The 17970-nt window shown below is 42.3% G+C and overlaps 1 protein-coding gene across 1 annotated transcript in view; it reads right to left on the bottom strand.

The window, feature by feature from the left end:
* Positions 1-3897: 3897 nt before the first annotated feature.
* Positions 3898-17970, bottom strand: part of BRIP1 (BRCA1 interacting protein C-terminal helicase 1) — a 124470-nt gene continuing 110397 nt past the window's right edge. The window contains exons 19-21 of the mRNA XM_032214863.1: positions 16473-16760; positions 10495-11259; positions 3898-5148 (exon numbers count right to left, since the gene is read on the bottom strand). Coding sequence (XP_032070754.1) covers positions 5039-5148; positions 10495-11259; positions 16473-16760 — 1163 coding nt within the window. The 3' untranslated portion in view covers positions 3898-5038. The remainder of the gene's footprint in view (positions 5149-10494; positions 11260-16472; positions 16761-17970) is intronic.

Below are 17970 nucleotides of genomic sequence, written 5' to 3'. Positions count from 1 at the left end.
TGAGTGCGTCTTATGCACCGAATGTAGCCAAAAATGCGAAGTGCGGAGGAGGCGATGGTCTGTGGCAATCCCTGCAGCCTGGAACAGCGGATTGGAGGTATTGCAAGAGGCCGATCCACCCGCCAATCAGCTGCTCATGCTGAATCAGGCTGCGATAATGTGCTGAAGCTGACTTGGCTGTTTGCTATTTGCTGCAAGGACGTATCAAGAGTTTGCAGCAGCAATCACATTCAGAAAGCACACACAAGTAAATGATTCAGCAGGATTCAATAACTTCTCTTTATAGATAATATAACACATGAAGTAAATATACAATACCAAAAGCAGGTCTTCCAAGTGGTAGTTCAGCAGAGAAGTTTCAGTTTAAGATATCAGCACAGCATGCAGCTTTCGTACAGAACAAGCCACGCCCAGGCTCCTTGCTGTCTCCTTCCTTGTTGCTCACACAGCAAATACTGTTTGTTTCCAAACAGCCCTCAACTCTCTCACACACTGACAGGACGCTAGCCAGATGAATACCGATGGATGCTGGTAGGCAGAGGCAGAATGTTTTTTTTCTTATTTTTTCTCCCCCAAAACTAAGTGACTTATCCTCCGACAAATACGGCAATTTGTTTTTACGCAGAGTACAGGTAGTCCTCGACTTATGGCCACAATTGAGTTCAAAACTTGGCAGTTGCTACCATGGTTAAGTGAACTTTGCCCCATTTTACAACCTTTCTTACCACGGTTATTAAGTGAATCACTGCAGTTGTCATTAAGTAGCACCGTTCTGGCTTCCCCATGAACCTTACTTGTCAGGTCACAAAAGGGGATCACGTGACCCCGGGACACTGCAAACGTGCCAGTTGCTGAGCATCCGGATTTCGATCACGTGACCAAAGGGATGCCGCAATGGTTATAAGGGTGAGGACTGGATGTTAAGTCATTTTTCCCAGTGCTGTTTTAAGTTTGAAAGGTGACTGAACAAATGGCTGTAACTTGAGCTTGATCCTGCATTGACCAAGTGATGCTATCAAATTCCTGTCCCAAACTTAGAGGTTGTGTGTACCTGGAACAGACTCAATGCTGACAAAATTCAATTTGACCCGTTTGGGTTCTGGGAACTCTTTGTCCATTAATATCATTGCACATCTTTATGTGAGACGGGTGTGCAACCTGGGGGCAGGGTGTGTCCGTCTGCTTGGACTCACGGCTTCTGCTCAAAGAACAGATGCATTAGTGGACATAAAGGCCTTTGTATTCTGACCGAGGCTTCCCAAAAGCATGAAGCAGATTCCTCGTCCCAATAAAATCTTTTATTTAGGTTAAAGGGAATTCCTCTCCAGCAAAGTCCCGGCCAACAGTCTTTCAAGAGATTTCACAACTACGGATCTTTATAAGTCCTGGAGAGCTGCCAAGCCAATATCTTCCAAACTCCATGCTGTAGCAGCAATTACTTGGCAAGAAGTCAGGAACAGATCTTCACCCTAATGAATTGAACTAATTTTCTCCTGCAAACTCCACTCCCCTTTCATTCCTCTTCATTCCCTATGGGAGGGGCCATTCATCATCCACTTGTGCCTTTAGTCCTGAGTCGGCCCTTGTTCCTTAACTGTTCTCTTCTACTGGTAGCTCTGCGCATGCGGACATTGGGAACAGGCTCCAGCTGTTCTTCTGTCCCACTGATCTCTGACTCCGAATGCAGCTGATAATTGTCGGAAGGCCCTGGCCCCATCTCTGCCTCCAACCCAGAGCCTTCCCCAGACTCCAGGACTGGCCCACGTTCCTCCCCAACCTCCTCTACAGCAATGGACCCTGCATGGGGCTGTGAAGCTAAACTGCTCCAGAGCACAGGCATAGATAGATAGATAGATAGATAGATAGATAGATAGATAGATAGATGGATGGATGGATGGATGGATGGATGGATGGATGGATGGATAGATAGATAGATAGATGACAAATGAAATAGATCAGGGATGTCAAACTCGCGTTCCACGGGAAAGCTGCGTCAAGTGCTGGCCCCACCCCCACCCGGTTTAGCGAAGGGGAAAACGTAACATGAAGCCGCTGTGATGCCACGAGTTTGACACCCCTGAAATAGATGATAGAGATAAGTGACAGATGAAATAGATGTTAAGAGTTAAATGACAGATAAAAGATAGATGATTAGATGAAATACGATGATAGAAATAAATGACAGATGAAAGATGACACAGACGCAGAGGTGGGTTCCTACCAGTTCAGTAGAACCGGTTCGTCAAATCTATCGAATCGGTTAGAAGAGGTTCCATCAGAAAGCAAGCCACACCTACAGAAGAGGTTCCAAAAATTTTGGAAACCCACCACTGACACACACACACACACACACACACACTCACACAGAGAGAAAAAATGAGAAATAGAAAGAAAGGAAGAAATAAATAAATAAAAAAAGAAAAAAAGAAAAAGTAAGAGAGAGATGAAAGAAAAAAAGGAAAAAGGGACAGAGACAAAAGGAAGGAGAGAGAGAGAAAACACATGGCCAGCAAGCCACTCCCACCAGGTCACATGGCCAGCAAGCCACTCCCACAAAGGAGGCCACACCCACAGAGTAGGTTCGAAATTTTTTTGAAACCCACCACTGCACAGACGATAGAGATAAATGACAAAGATAGATAGATAGAAGATTGATAGGATGACTGATAGATGGTAATGGCAGATAGGTATAACAGACAGATGTGGCTGATAGATTAGATAGACAGAGAGATAGGCGGACAGACAGAATTAGATAGAGAGAAGCCGAGGAGATAGCGGAAAATGATTAAATAAGATATGGCATCCTTACACAGAATCTAGCCTGCCAAATTCTTTTTTAATTGAGAGCATTTCACGCTATGGTCAAGAGTAAAAGCCTACAAAGTGATGCACAGAACAAGTGTAAAAGAAGATACAATTATGATAGTGGCATCAGAAATAGACATCTGGAAATTACACGATGCCTCCGCTTCTGCTCTGCCAACATATGGAACCATCAAAACTAATATTGCAGAAAAACGTGTGAAGCTAATTTAAGAGCCAAGGTGGCGCAGTGGTTAAATGCAGCACTGCAGGCTACTGCTAGATCAGCAGGTCAGCGGTTCAAATCTCACCAGCTCAGGGTTGACTCAGCCTTCCATCCTTCCGAGGTGGGTAAAATGAGGACCCAGATTGTTGGGGGCAATATGCTGACTCTCTGTAAACCGCTTAGAGAGGCCTGAAAGGCCTATGAAGCGGTATATAAGTCTACTGCTATTGCTATTGCTATTGCTATAAGAGGAATAAGTTGATTTGAGTCTACATTCCAGGCTGCCTGGTTCTTGTACCCTAGCAACTATTCATTTTAACAGAATAACAAGAGTTGGAAGGGACCTTGGAGGTCATCTAGGCCAACCCCCCCCTCCCCAAGCAGACACTGCACCATTTTTGACAGATGGCAATCCAGTCTCTTCTTCAGGGATGAAGCTCCCACAACTTCTGAAGGCAACTTTTCTTTCATTGGTTGATTGTTCTCTGTTAGAAAATTTCTCCTTAGGTTGAATCTCTCCTTAATTGATTTCCATCCATTATTCCTTGTCTGGCCTTCAGGTGCTTTGTAAATGGAAGTTTTTGGGGGGAATTGTTTTTATGATGATAGTCCTAAAAGGAATCCAGAGATAATTCTTAGCACTAGTGGATTATATAACAGAATTGGAATATTAGAGTTGGAAAGGACTTTGGAGGTCTTCTAGTCCAACCCCCTGCTCAGTCAGTAAACGCTACCCCATTTCAGACAAATGGTTATCTAGAATTGTTAAAACTTTATCAAGCAATAAGCAACTATATTATTTGTGGTTAGACTTTTGAGGGAAACCAACAAGATTTAATTCTTTATTTTTTTTAAAAATGCAGATTTTTTATTCCACCAATTTCTGAAGTCTCATAGACCTTTACAGTAAAAACACCAACCGAAATAAAATACAGAGGTGCACCGACATATACAAAATTATTAACAAATTACAATCTAATTCAAACACCGGCACGTTTAAGGCTTTCAAAAATGCTAAGGAGCAGGTAGCCTCCTTAACAAAGCAGAAAGTCCATTCTGAAGACATGTGGGTGAATGCAGGGATGACCACACAGTGGTCAAAAAAATCAGTGGTGGCTGTAACTTAGTCTTGCCCCCCCCCCTTTTTTTAGGTGTGTGGCACATATGACACACATTAAGAAAGCTGGGAGACTTCACTTACTTGATTCCATTGACCATCCTGATTTTTAAAACCAGGGGGTGTCCAATCCTAGCAACTTTTAAGATTCGTGGACTTCAACTCCCAGAATTCCCCAGCCAGAATGGAATTCTGGGAGTCAAAGTCCACAAATCTTATAGCCAAGGTTGGACATCCTTGTGGATGTCCTTAGAAAGCTATAAGATTGCTGCACAAATGAAGGTGGATCAACTTTGAGAGTCATCTCAGTGGAATGGACTGATTGATTGAATGGGAGTGAAATCCAGGAAGAATCATAGAGTTCTTGCCTTTAATTATGTCCTCCCATGCCATTCTCTGCTCACTTCTATAAGGTGAGAACCTCAATTCTTGCAGAAGCCAAATGGTTGACTGCAAAGGCATCATTTTGCAACCAAGTGTAAATGACTGTTCTACATGACAGAACATTGGGTGTTAGCAATGGCAGGTCCATTGCTGTTGTTGAAAAAGGAAAGAGAAAATAGCCTCCAGGACTTAAATATTGCTGAATTTCAGAAAAATCAACATGACTTAAAGACTCTGTTTCTTCTCAAGATGTTCCCACAATCTAATTCCTCCTTTGGTTACCTGGAAGTAAGTCACACGAGAAGTACTTGCATGATTTCCGTGACTTCTTCTGTCTGGCCTTGAACAATGAAGAAGGAAGATGTTTCTAGCCAACGGTCAATCTTGAAGCTCACGAGCATCAGAAGGAGGTCTTGTAATTGATGTCACCTTATCCATTGAGATCTTTATTTAATGGGAGCCGAAGGTTTCACATAACATGGACCTCACTGGGTAACCAGTATTTCCACTCATACTCTTCGATCTACACATTCTTTCAAGGTTACCTGTTGCTGGTGTGCCTTTCTGTTATTAGAAGTCTTCCTTGCTCTTCGCGTATACCTTCTCTGTACTTTCAGCCCTTCAATAGATTCAGGATTCAATTAATTTTTTGTTCTAGTTATCACAACCCCCCAAACCCTCCCTTGCTTATATTTAAATGACATTATTTAAGATGACTTTGTTCTAATACAGAAATGGGGAACCACAGCCCCCCATTATGACATGCGGACTTCAAACCGCCAGAATTCCTGAGCTACCATTTCTCTCCCCCCACCCCAATTTTTTAAAAATTTTATTTTAGTACAAATAATCCATCTTCCATTAAACAGTGTATTGTCTGGGTACAAATGTTTGTGCAATAAACAGTTAAAATTTACAATCATATTCATTATTTAATCTATTCTTAGCTTAATACCAACATTAAATATCTGATGCTTTACATCCTCTTCTTAATTCACTTAACTATATTGACTCTATCAACTATTTTCTATATTTTACTCATCTACTTTTATATCTAATTTTAATATTACCCTCTAACGGTCGATAAAATGTTTCCATATCATATAATAATCAGTTTGTTCTCTTTAATTGCCAGTGTTAATCTATTCATTTCTGCACATTCTAATATTTTCCTTATCATATTCTCCCCTGCAGGAATCTCTTCTCTTTCCAGTTTTGTGCAAATACTAGCTGCAGTTATTACCACATTTTTCGGAGTATAAGATATGCCTCCCTGCCCCCCAAAGAGGGTGAAAATCTGGGTGTATCTTATATACTGAATACAGCATTTTTGGCCTCCCAAAACCCCGCCCCCTTCGCAAAAATGGACATGCAGAGGGTTTGGGAGGCTTGCAAATTGCTCCTGGGGGCTGAGGAGGACAAAAACAAATGAAAACCAGGGCCTTTTTTGCTTGTTCCCCCCCCCCCCCGGAGCACTCTACACGCCTCCCAAAGCCTATGCATGCCCTGGTTTTTTTTTGCAAAAACGGGCCCGTTTTCACAAAAAATGGCAATTCTTTTCTCGTTTTTGCCCCTCCCCCTCCAGCCCCCAGGAGCACTTTGCAGGCCTCTGAAACTCTCCGCATGCCCCGCTTTTCACAAAAAATGAGGTGTGCAGAGGGTTTGGGAGGCCTGCCGAGTGCAAAAAACTTTTTTAAAAATTTACTTCTTCAAAATCTTGGTGCGTCTTATACTCCGGTGCATCTTATACTCCAAAAAATACAGTACATGAATAATCAAACATACATTTTCTTTACTATAAGTTTCTGGTAAGATTCCCAACAGGAATATTTCAGGTTTCAAGTCAATATGTTGCATCATATTTTCCAACCACATGCATATTTTTATCCAATAATTTTTAACTACCATTTCTGAGGGCTGGCTCAGGAATTCTGGGAGTTGAAGTCCACAAGTCATCAAAGAGGCATTGTTCCCCATCCCTGTTCTACTGATTCAGAAGCCCTCCTTCAATGACTTGATTGTTGTAATTTGTTTCATAGACAAACAAAAAACGATGTAGCTCGTGGGTCAATATTTCACACGCCACAATCATTTATTTGACATGGATTAAGAAGAAAAATGTTTGAACAAAATGCTAAGATACAGAGACTTAATTGATAGACAGGGAAATTTAAAAACAATTGAAGAATTGGCAGATCAGAACATGAAAGTTGACTGGCTAACTTACCTCCAAATTAAAACTAAATACAATAAAGATATTAAATTATATGACATCGAAACAGACCACACGAATTGGATAAAATTATTCAAAGCTCAGATAGAAAGATGATAGGGAGAATATATAAATTCCTCCTGAAGTATAAAATGGAAGAGGAAATTGTGAAAGAACAAATGATAAAATGGGTGCAGAACTTTGGCTATAATATTGAATTAGACAAATGGGAAAAATTTTGGGGAACAAACTTAAAAATGACACTATCAGTTGCGTACAAGGAAAACCAATACAAAATGTTTTACAGATGGCACCTGGCACCAACAAGGTTAGCTAAAATCTTAACAAATACCTCCCCAAAATGTTAGAAATGCCAATCAATGCACGGAACATATTACCATTTATGGTGGACCTGTGAGGAGACTAAAATTTTTTGAGAAAGGATCAAAACTTGGCTGGAGACAATAACAGGGGTTAAAATGGAATGGAAACCTGAAGTTTTTTTTATTAGGAATAATGTCTGCGAAATACAAAAAAGAAATCCAGTATTTAATACTACATATAATTATGGCGGCAAGGATTGCCTTTGCCCAGAAATGGAAAAACAAATTAATTCCAAGTGAAGATGATATAATAAGAAAGGTTGTGGATTGTGCTGAAATGGACAAACTAACTAAAGAAATCCAGGGAAAAGAAGAATCAGAATTCTACCAGATATGGGATAAATGGCATAGGGGGATGGAGGAAAGAAACAAGAATCAATGAAGGAATATAACAAAACTCAAAAAATAATAGTTATGAGTAAAATAAGAGGGTTAAGAATGGTGAAATCCAAATGAAATATAATAGAAGGGGAAATAATATAAGGTGAGCGGTATCGATTGATAATTGCTATTAAAAAGAACAGGAAGTTCCTGTTTGTATTGAATTGTGTAAATGTGGTGTATGTCTAAGTTTTGTGTGTGTGTATTTTACATGTTTATTTATATACATATACATACACATACATACATACATATATATAACATACATATATACATATAGAAGAAAAATGTTTGTCCCAAAGATGGGGGTGGAGGGGAGGAAAACTTCTGATCCAGTTTGGGAGAAAGAAAGAAAAAAAGACCCCTAACATTTTGAGGAAAAGTTATACCACAAAGTTAATAAGCTGTTATAAAATTGCGACTAATGGATTTATAAGTTCGTATGGTTATGTTCTTTTACAAATTGTTCTATTTAGAACAAATGTATGACATGATGGACATCACTGGCGAACCAATAAGATTAATTTCTAATGGTCTCATCTGTCTTGATGTGACCCAAATTTTGGACCCGTGTTTCAGTGCCCAAGACCTGATTTGGCTCCCAAATATATTTAAGGATGCATTTACTGTATTTTTGGGCTATAAGACGCACCAGTGTATAAGATGCACCAAGATTTCGAAGAGTAAGTAAGAAAAAAAAGTTTTTGTCCTTCCTGGCCCCCAGGAACACTCTGCAGGCTTCAGCAGGGCTGGGAAAAGGCAAAAATGCCCTCGTTTTTGTGAAAAATGGGTGGAAAACGGGGTGTTTTTTTGCAAAAACGGGGGCATTTTTGCCCTTCCCCAGCCATGCTGAAGCCTTCAGAGTGCTTCTGGGGGCTGAAGGAAGGCAAAAATGCCTGTTTTTGCAAAAAATGGCCTGTTTTTTGCAAAAATTGGATGTGGGGGTGGGGCTTCAGGAGGCCAAAAATGGCTGTATTTGATGTATAAGACGCACCAACATTTCCACGCCCTTTTAAGGGGGGGAAAGGTGTGTCTTATACTCCAAAATACGGTATATTTGACACAAATCAAGTCATGATGCAGAAAACAATAAAGTCTTGGTGAAGAACCATAGCACCGATTCATGCTGTATAGTTTCCTAGCAAAATAATGCCTACAGAGATCTTCATAATAAAAAAAATATGTTGGTGACAGGCTCATGAAATGATATTTAATTATTTTTACCCGCTTAAGCCGTAATATTCTGCTTTGCCCCGTTCTGATGGTGAATGATGGCACATAAAAATGCATAATTGTTTGCATATTTGTTTTTTAAAAAAACTACTTGGTTTGGTTTAGCTTTCCCAGCTCATGATAGGCCCACTGTGAAGTTCACGATTGTTAAAAAGGCCGAAGGATTGGGAAGGGGAACGCAGTCTCCAAAATTTCAGCAAACAAACATGGTTTTTGATCAGTCTTCCTAAGCTAGTAGCTACTAAACTAACCCCATAATGGATCTCTTTGCACACATTGTGTTTTATTGATCAAATTGCACTCATATAAAACCCAATTTTCTTCTTAGCCCAGGAAAAAAAGTAGCGAGTGAAATAGACCCTATTGCATTTATTTGGAAATGATCTCACTGACCACTTCATATAAACCTGTAAATAGGCTGGTGATACATAATAATAAAACAAGGATGGGACGATCGGTTTGCAGCAGAAGAAACCAAGACCCAAATGGTTTCTCTGTCCTTCTAAAGTTCTCCCAAGACTTGTTGAGAGATGGAGTTGTTCTCCATCATAGGTTGGATATTGCTGAAAGGAATGGTTCATCCTCTTTTAGAAGGACAGGCAGAGACAGAGAGCGGAGTTAAGTGAGGAATCAGCCCGGAGTCCTTACATTCCCACAAATGGCTTCCAGGCTAATTCAGGGGTTGGCAACCGGTGGCTCTGGAGCCGCATGTGGCTCGTTCATCCCTCTGCTGAGGTTCCCTGTCGCTGGTCAGCTCCACAATTGATAGGGCTTTCAGGTAGGACAGGTAGAGGAAAAAGGATGCCACTCTAGGAGGAGACTCTATGGTGGGGGAACCGGATTTCCGGTCGGCAGAGGAAAAAGGACACTGAGCTAGGAGGAGACTATGATGGGGAACCAGACTTCCAGTCGGCAGAGGAAAAAGGACGCTGGGCTAGGAGGAGACTCTATGGTGGGGAACAGGACTTCCGGTCAGCAGAGGAAAAAGGACGCTGAGCTAGGAGGAGACTCTATGATGGGGAACCAGACTTCCAGTTGGCAGAGGAAAAAGGACGCTGGGCTAGGAGGAGACTTTATGGTGGGGAACCGGTTTTCCGGTCGGCGGAGGAAAAAGGACGTTTGCGGTAGGAGACTCTCTGGTGGGGGAACCGGACTTCCAGTCGGCAGAGGAAAAAAGATGCTGGGCTAGGAGGAGACTCTATGGTAAGGGAACCAGACTTCTGGTAGGCTCCAGAATTGAATGGGGGGCTTCTGGTTAGGATCTTTGTGGCTCTTCGAGTCTTTAAAGTTGCCAACCCCTAGGCTAATCCCTCTCTTGACTCTGCCCCATCTCTGCCTGCTCTTCTCCTACATCTCCTCCTGTTTTCTCTGCAAGGTTCTGTAATAATAGGTCCCAATCCATCATTGGCTGGAAACACCTGTCATCTCAGTGGACGCTCTCTTTTCATTCGTTAACACTTGTAGGGACAGGAAGACGGTTGAGGGCACATCACATCCGCCTATCTTCTGGAATGTTGCAGAAGTGAACGGGAGGAGAGGTGGACCATTTTGGGACAGGGTTGGCCGATCTCCATTCTGAGCCAACTTTTCCCATGAAGGCAGGCGCCCCTGAAGTACGAGTTGTCCCTCCAGTTTTCCGGAACGCGGATTCTCTGAACCCGTTCCTGACCTTAACTGGAAAGAGCGATCCCTATTTTTCCTCCAACCTGATTTTTTTTTTTTTTTACTAATTAAGTGAACAGATCGCAAGACACACCTTTGCTTTGTGATCCAGGAAGCTGATTTCCCTCTCTCTCTGCCTCCTGCTTCGTTTCCTCAATGCCGACCTTATGCCCAGCTTCCTCAACGGCACTTCTGTCATTCTGGCTGTGCTCCGCGGCCCCCCACCACTCTGCGCCCATTCCTGCTTCTCCTGGCCTTTGAGCGCTGGGTGGACAAAGTTCTTCCGCCAGAACTGTGTTTGTGGTTTCAAAGGAAGTCAAAGTGCTGTCGTGATTGTGAATCATGCCTTCGTTCTTCTCTTCCACCACCTCTTCATCATCATCATCATCATACAGTTCAGGTGTAAAACAGAGCCTGTCGTCTCCAGCATCGGTTTCGACACCAGGATCTGACCTCCTGGGAGAAGACACTACCTTCTCCAAGCCTTTATGTCCAGCGTGCTGTCTTTCGTGGGGACATTTCTCAGTCATCAAGGTCATCTTTGTCCTTGGAGAACCATGAACCGTTTTGCCATCTGGCAACTGTCTTATTGGTTGATCTTCTTCGACCCTCAAAATATTCTGCCGGGGTCCATAAGGAACAGAGTGACCGTCTTCCTCCCCTGCTTTTTCCGTTGGCCCGGGAGCCCTGAAGATGTAATTCTTTTTTACTGCTGGGGTTGAATTCCGCATTTTAGTGAAGTAATTTTCTATGCTGCCAGCGGAGAACTGATCGCTTGCTCTCTTCTTCATGTTTTCAGCCGTGGAACCCATGGGGCTGGAGCCTGTCAATTTATTTTGCTTTGTGGAGAAGGGTGAATCTGTGGAGGAAGAGCAGATAATAAAAATGTCAGGCCTGCAGTCATCTTTTCTTTTCGGTCTTTGGCCTGCCACACTTTCTATTATTCTACTATGCCTTTTCTATGGTGGGAAAATGGAAAGGGGGGGGGATTGTACGGAGTTAGATGCTATGTAGCCATAACAACATTCTTTCTAGAAAGCCAAGGTCATCCTTTGTCTCTGCACCTCTGCACCTGACCAGAACTGGATGGGTGGAAACTACCAGCATGGCAGTGGGAGACAGGACCATGTGATGGGCTTGTGGGTGTGGGGGCAAGATCTTTCAACTGGGTGGGGAAAACCAGGAAGCCTTCAGATTCGGGTTTTCCCAGATGTGCCAACATGGATCTCTTGATAAATTGGAACTTTGAGGAATCCTTTGCATTGGACTCTGATTTACTTTTGGATGCTATTTGGAACCCGGACAAATAAGATAAAAGAGACAGAAGGAGAGATTATTAATTCTTGTCATTAGCATATCCATCAGGAGTCAGTACTAGGATAATTGATTAAATCATAGATTTACATCCCGCCCTTATTTATTTAAAAAAAAAAACTTTGATTTGTTTCAAAAAAAGTTAAAACACAAAGCTCCAACCAACTTTTTTTTAAACAACAAAGCAAACGCAGCAGTTGTTATGTGAATGCAATCATTGTTAAGTAAAGCCACTGTCTGCATGGGACTTTTTTTGTGTGCCAGAAACTGGAAGTAAACATCAGTTTACAGCAAAAAAAAAAAAAAAAGTTGCAAATTGTGGTCACGTGTCCATGGAACGCTGCAAGTAAGGGAAGAGGAGAAGGGAAGGAGAGGATGGAAGTGAGGGAGGAAGGATGGGCATTGAGGGAGAAACGAAGGAAAGGAAAATTTGGAGAGTGGGGGGAAAGGAGGGAGGGAATGGAGGGAGAGAAGAAAGACAGGAAGGAAATTCAGGGAGGTAGGGAGGAAGGGCATATGCCATAGAAGGAAGGAGGAAGGAAGGGGAAAACATGGAGAGCAGGAAGAAGAGAGAGAGGAAGGGAGGGAAGGCATGGAGAGAGGAAAAGGAAAGAAAGGAGGGTCAGTGAGGCTGATGGATGAAATTGGAATAAATGAATGAACAAAGGATGGGCAGGGGAAAGGAAGGAAAATGAAGAAGGAAAAATGAGGATGGAACGGAGAATGGTTCTACCACAAATGCGCGAATGCCAAAAGCGCACCTGACTAAACCGCGGTGACAAAACCGCGCCGACAAAAGAGCGCTGAAGCGCACCAACAACAGCGCGCCAACAGAAGCGCGCTGTAACCCTAACCCTAAACCTTACCTTAACTTAAATCGCGCTTCTGTCAGCGCGCTTTTGACATCACGGTTTTAGCGCCGCGGTTTTGTCGGTGCGCTTTTGTCGTTTGCGCATTTGTCGGGTCACGACGGAGAATAGAGAGGAGGATGGAAGGAAGAAAAAAGGTAGGAAAGAAGGAAGGAGGGAATGAAGGAAGAGAAAGGGCATAGAAGGAGAAAAGAAAGAAAAACATGGAGGGCAGGAGGAAGAGAGGGAGGGCATGGAGGGAGAAGAAGGAAAGGAAGGTCAGGGAGGGAGGAAGCTGGAACAGATGAATGAACAAAGGATGAGTAGAGGAAACGAAGGAAACTGAAGAAAGAAGGAAGGAAAAAATGAGGGTGGAAGGAAGGAGAATAGGTAGGAAAGTAGGAAGGAAAAAGGAGGGGAGAAGGAAGAAGAAAAGAAGCAAAAAGAGAGGAATGAAGGAAGGGGAAAGGAGGAAGGGATACAGCATTAAAAATATTAATGTTGCAAATAAGGAATGCCACCCGTGCCCAGCTTTGCATCAACAATCCACGGAGCTCGTTTTGGTGTATTAGCAAAATGAACCAGCCTTTCCATCCTCCGGAAGCTTCCTCTCTTTGTAAAACTTTTGACTAGTTTTCAAGGAAGCGGATTGACATGCCGTAATAGAACCTCCTGCCTTCAATGTATATACAACTAAGTATGGGGAGGAACTGTTAGGGAAGATTTTGTTAAGACGGACTTAATCCCTTCTTTCCACCCAGGGACAAAGGGAGCCCCGTGGGTGGCCCAACACATCCCTGCACGCCCAGAGGTGGGTGGGTTTTTTTTGGACTTTCCTCCCCATTGGCAGCTTTTCGCTCTCCACCAACTCAAGACGATGCTATGGAAGGCAATGCATGTTTTCTTGGGATTGCAGTGCAGCCATGGAAGGCGGCTGTTCGATCCCAGGAACAGATGCAGCTGCTTTAAAGAGTTGCAGAGGGATCGTGTGAATGCCTACCTAGGCTTCAAAGCACCCCCCACCCCTTAAATCTGCCCAGCCACGGGTCAGGGGATGGCATGTTTGCTCCTGAAAAGCAAAAGAAACTCTTCCTTCCTTCCATCCTTATTTTTCTTCCTTCTCCTTCCTTTCCTTTTCTTCCTTCCATCCTGATCTTATTTCCTTCCTTCCTCCCATCTGTATTTTTCTTCTTTCATTTTCCTTCCTTCCTATTTCTCTTCCTTCCATCCTATTCTCCTTCTTTCCATTCTCATTTTTCTTTCTTTCCCTCTATCCATACTTTGTTCATTCGTTCCAACTTGCTTCCTTCTATTTTTTCCGTCTACCTTCTATTCTTCCTTCCATCATTTTTTGTTCCTTCTTCCTCCTTCCCTCTACCCATCCTTTGTTCGTTCATCCATTCCAACTTCCTTCCCTTCTTCCTTCCTTCCCTATTTTTCTTCCTTCCATCCGCCTTTTATTCTCTTTCCTTCCATCATGTTCTCCTTCCTTCTTCCTCCTTCCCTCTACCCATCCTTTGTTCGTTCATCTGTTCCAACTTCCTTCCCTTCTTCCTTCCTTCCCTATTTTTCTTCCTCCCATCCGCCTTCTATTCTCCTTCCTTTCATCCTCATATTTTCTTTCCTTCCTTTATTCCTTCCCTCTACCCATCCTTTGTTTGTTCATCCGTTCCAACTTCCTTCTCTTCTTCCTTCCTTCCCTATTTTTCTTCCTCCCATCCACCTTCTATTCTCCTTCCTTCCATCACATTCTCCTTCCTTCTTCCCTCTACCCATACTTTGTTCGTTCATTCGTTCCAACTTCCTTCCTTCCCTATTTTTCTTCCTCCCATCCACCTTCTATTCTCCTTCCTTCCATCACATTCTCCTTCCTTCTTCCCTCTACCCATCCTTCATTCGTTCATTTGTTCCAACATCCTTCCTTCCCTACCTTCTTTTAACTTACCAACTCACTCATCCGCTGATTCCTACCTACCTACCTACCACTTTGTCAAAATCACCTCATGAAATTTCACTTTTCTTGCATGAGACCTTAAAAGATTTCTGAGGAGGTGATTTTAGGCAAAAAAAAAAAAAAAGAGAGCTTCCAAACTGCATAAAACTGCATGTATAAAACTGCATGAGACAACAAGACTGCCCAGGACCTCCGACGTGAGAGCTCTGCAGTCTGATGAGGCTTGACAATCTGAAACAGTTTTAGCCATTTTTAAAAATTTGGTTTTCAGATACATACCATATTTTTCGAACTATAATAAAATAGCAGAGTTGGAAGGACCTTGGAGGTCTTCTCGTCCAACCCCCTGCCTAGGCAGGAAACCCTATGCTGTTTCAGACAAATGGCTATCCAACATCTTCTTAAAGATTTCCAGTGTTGGGGCATTCACAACTTCTGGAGACAACTTCTGTTCCACTGGTTAATTGTTCTCACTGTCGGGAAATTTCTCCTCAGTTCTAGGTTGCTTCTCTCCTTGATTAGTTTCCACCCATTGCTTCTTGTTCTCCTCTCAGGAGCCTTGGAGAATAGTTTGACTCCTCTTCTTTGTGGCAACCCCTGAGATATTGGAAGACTGCTATCATGTCTCCCCTAATCCTTCTTTCTATTAGACATAGCCAGTTCCTGCAACCGTTCTTCATATGTTTTAGCCTCCAGTCCCCTAATCCTCTTTGTTGCTCTTCTCTGCACTCTTTCTAGAGTCTCCACAACTTTTCTACATCGCGGTGACCAAAACTGAATGCCATATTCCAAGTGTGGACTTACCAAGGCCTTATAAAGTGGCATTAACCCTTCACGTGATCTTGATTCTATCCCTCTGTTTATGCAGCCTAGAATTGTGTAGAATTGGCTTTTTTGGCAGCTGCTGCACACGGCTGGCTCCTATTTAAATGGTTGTCCACTAGGACTGCAAGATCCCTCTCACAGTTACTACTACTGAGCAAGGTACCACCTATACTATACCTGTGCATTTCGCTTTTCTTGCCTAAATGTAGAACCTTACTCTAAGAAGCACCTAAATTTACAGGAGGAAAACAAGAAACAAATAGTTTTTGGCCTCTGTGTATCGTGTTTTCGCCCTTCCCAGCCCCCAGAAATACTGTGCAATGCTCTGCTCAGCCTGTTTTCGCCAAAATGTACCCCTTTTTTGGTTAAGACGGGCCATGTGTAGCATTGCAGAATCCTTCTGGGGGCCGAGGAGAGCAAAAACGTGATGTGTGGCATGTTCGGGAGGCCAAAAATGCCTGGGTTCAGTCTATAAGGTAAAGGTAAAGGTTCCCCTCGCACATATGTGCTAGTTGTTCCTGACTCTAGGGGGTGGTGCTCATCTCCGTTTCAAAGCTGAAGAGCCAGCGCTGTCCGAAGACGTCTCCGTGGTCATGTGGCCGGCATGACTAAATGCTGAAGGTCCATGGAACGCTATTACCTTCCCACCAAAGATGGTTCCTATTTTTCTACTTGCATTTTTCACATGCTTTTGAACTGCTAGGTTGGCAGAAGCTGGGACAAGTAACGGGAGCTCACTCTGTTACGTGGCGCTAGGGATTCAAACCTCCAAACTGCTGACCTTTCTGATCAAAAAGCTCAGCGTCTTAGCCACTGCGTCTCTTTTATAAAATTGCTTAGGAGCAAACTGCCGAACTTTCTGATTGAACTACCGTGTCCCTTATTCAGTCTATAAAGACGGATCTAAATTTTCACCCACTTTTAGGGGGGAAAAAAGATCCGTCTTATACTCTGAATAATACGGTAGCTCCTGATTGATGGCTTGGGATGAAACAGCTTCTGGTACTGTATTCCTTGGACGCTGGTGATACTCAGAAGGCTGTCCAAAAATAAGCAGAACGACAAAAGCATTTGGTTTTTTAAAATCTTAGCAAGATTAACTTTGCTCTGGCGAGGGATCTCATGACTAACCGGAGGTTGTTGGGCGAGTTGTGATGCGTTCGGCAGAGCCTGTTTCCAAAACTGAAAGTTGTGCTTTCCTTTCATGAAGAGCGCCAGGTGTTAAAGGAAGAGCTCCCTCCGGAGCAGAAAGTAGTGTCAGAATCTTTGAACTTGTAGACAGGAGCAGAGAGCTGTTGGGATCCTGAAGGGCAGCTTCAGTGCCATTCTGGTTCATTTTAGCAAAGGCATCCAAAGAGTTAAGGGCACAATCAAAGTCTTCGTAGTGATGGATCTGCTGACGAATCCATTTAGACAACCCTGGGGAAATGATATAATGAATCAGAGATTAATTCCATTCCATTCCGTTTTGATTCCATTCTGTTCTAATTCTATTCTATTCTATTCTTTTCTATTCTATTCCTATTCTGTTCTGCTCAGATCCATTCTATTTTATTATGTTCTGTTCTATTCCCTATTCCTGTTCTGCTCAGATCCATTCCATTCTATATTCTATTCTATTCTATTCTTTAAAAAATATTTTACTGAACATTTTCAAGTTTAAAACGACAAGTAAAGAAAAGAGAAAAGGAAAAAATCCAAGAAAAAATACAAAAAAAAAATACAAAACAGATAAAAACACAAACAACACAACAATATAATATAATTTTACAGCTTCCCATATCAGCATGTATATTCTGCTTTTGTGGTTTACTATTCGATTATTGCCTTTTTGTAGTTTTTAACAATTCTGATACTAATGTAATAATTATATTGTAGTAGAATAGTATAATACATATAATCAGATTTTAAATATATACATTTTTCTTCCTATTATAATCAATAGTTTTTAAAACTTTTATTTCTTGTTTTGGATTCTATTCTCTAGCCACTTGTACAGTCTACTCCAAATTTTATATAATAGTCTGACTCTTCTTTTTCTTTTAACTCCATAGTCATACTATCCATTTCAGCACATTCGAGTACATTCCTAATTACCATTTCATCTGGGGTGGTGGTGTAATTTTTTGTTTCCAATTTTGTCTAAAGGTGATCCTAGCAGCGGTTAGTATGTGTAATATTATATATTGATATTTCTTGTCAATCTTTGGGTCTATTATACCTAATAAACATAATTCTGGTTTCAATTCTATCTTCTATTCCGTGATTCCTTCCAGCCAATCCTTAATTTTAAGCCAATATTTCCCTTGCGTGGGGACATGTCCACCACATGTGATAGAATGTTCAACATTTATGTCTACATGTAGACATATTCTATTCTATTCTGTTCTATTCCTATTCTGTTTTGTACGGCTCCATTCCATTCCACTCTTATACATTACACATCAAAGAGCCATGGTGGCGCAGTGGTTAGAATGCAGTATTGCAGGCTAGCTCACTGCCAGCAGTTCGATCCTGACAGACTCAAGTCGACTCAGCTTTCCATCCTTCCAACATCAGTAAAATGAGGACCCAGAGTGTTGTGGGCAAGATGCTTACTCTGTACACCGCTTAGAGAGGGCTGTAAAGC

This window comes from Thamnophis elegans, chromosome 4, assembly GCF_009769535.1.
Source record: "Thamnophis elegans isolate rThaEle1 chromosome 4, rThaEle1.pri, whole genome shotgun sequence".
NCBI lineage: Eukaryota > Metazoa > Chordata > Lepidosauria > Squamata > Colubridae > Thamnophis > Thamnophis elegans.
Note: the sequence above shows the minus strand (reverse complement) of the source record. Positions and strands in the feature narration are given on the sequence as shown.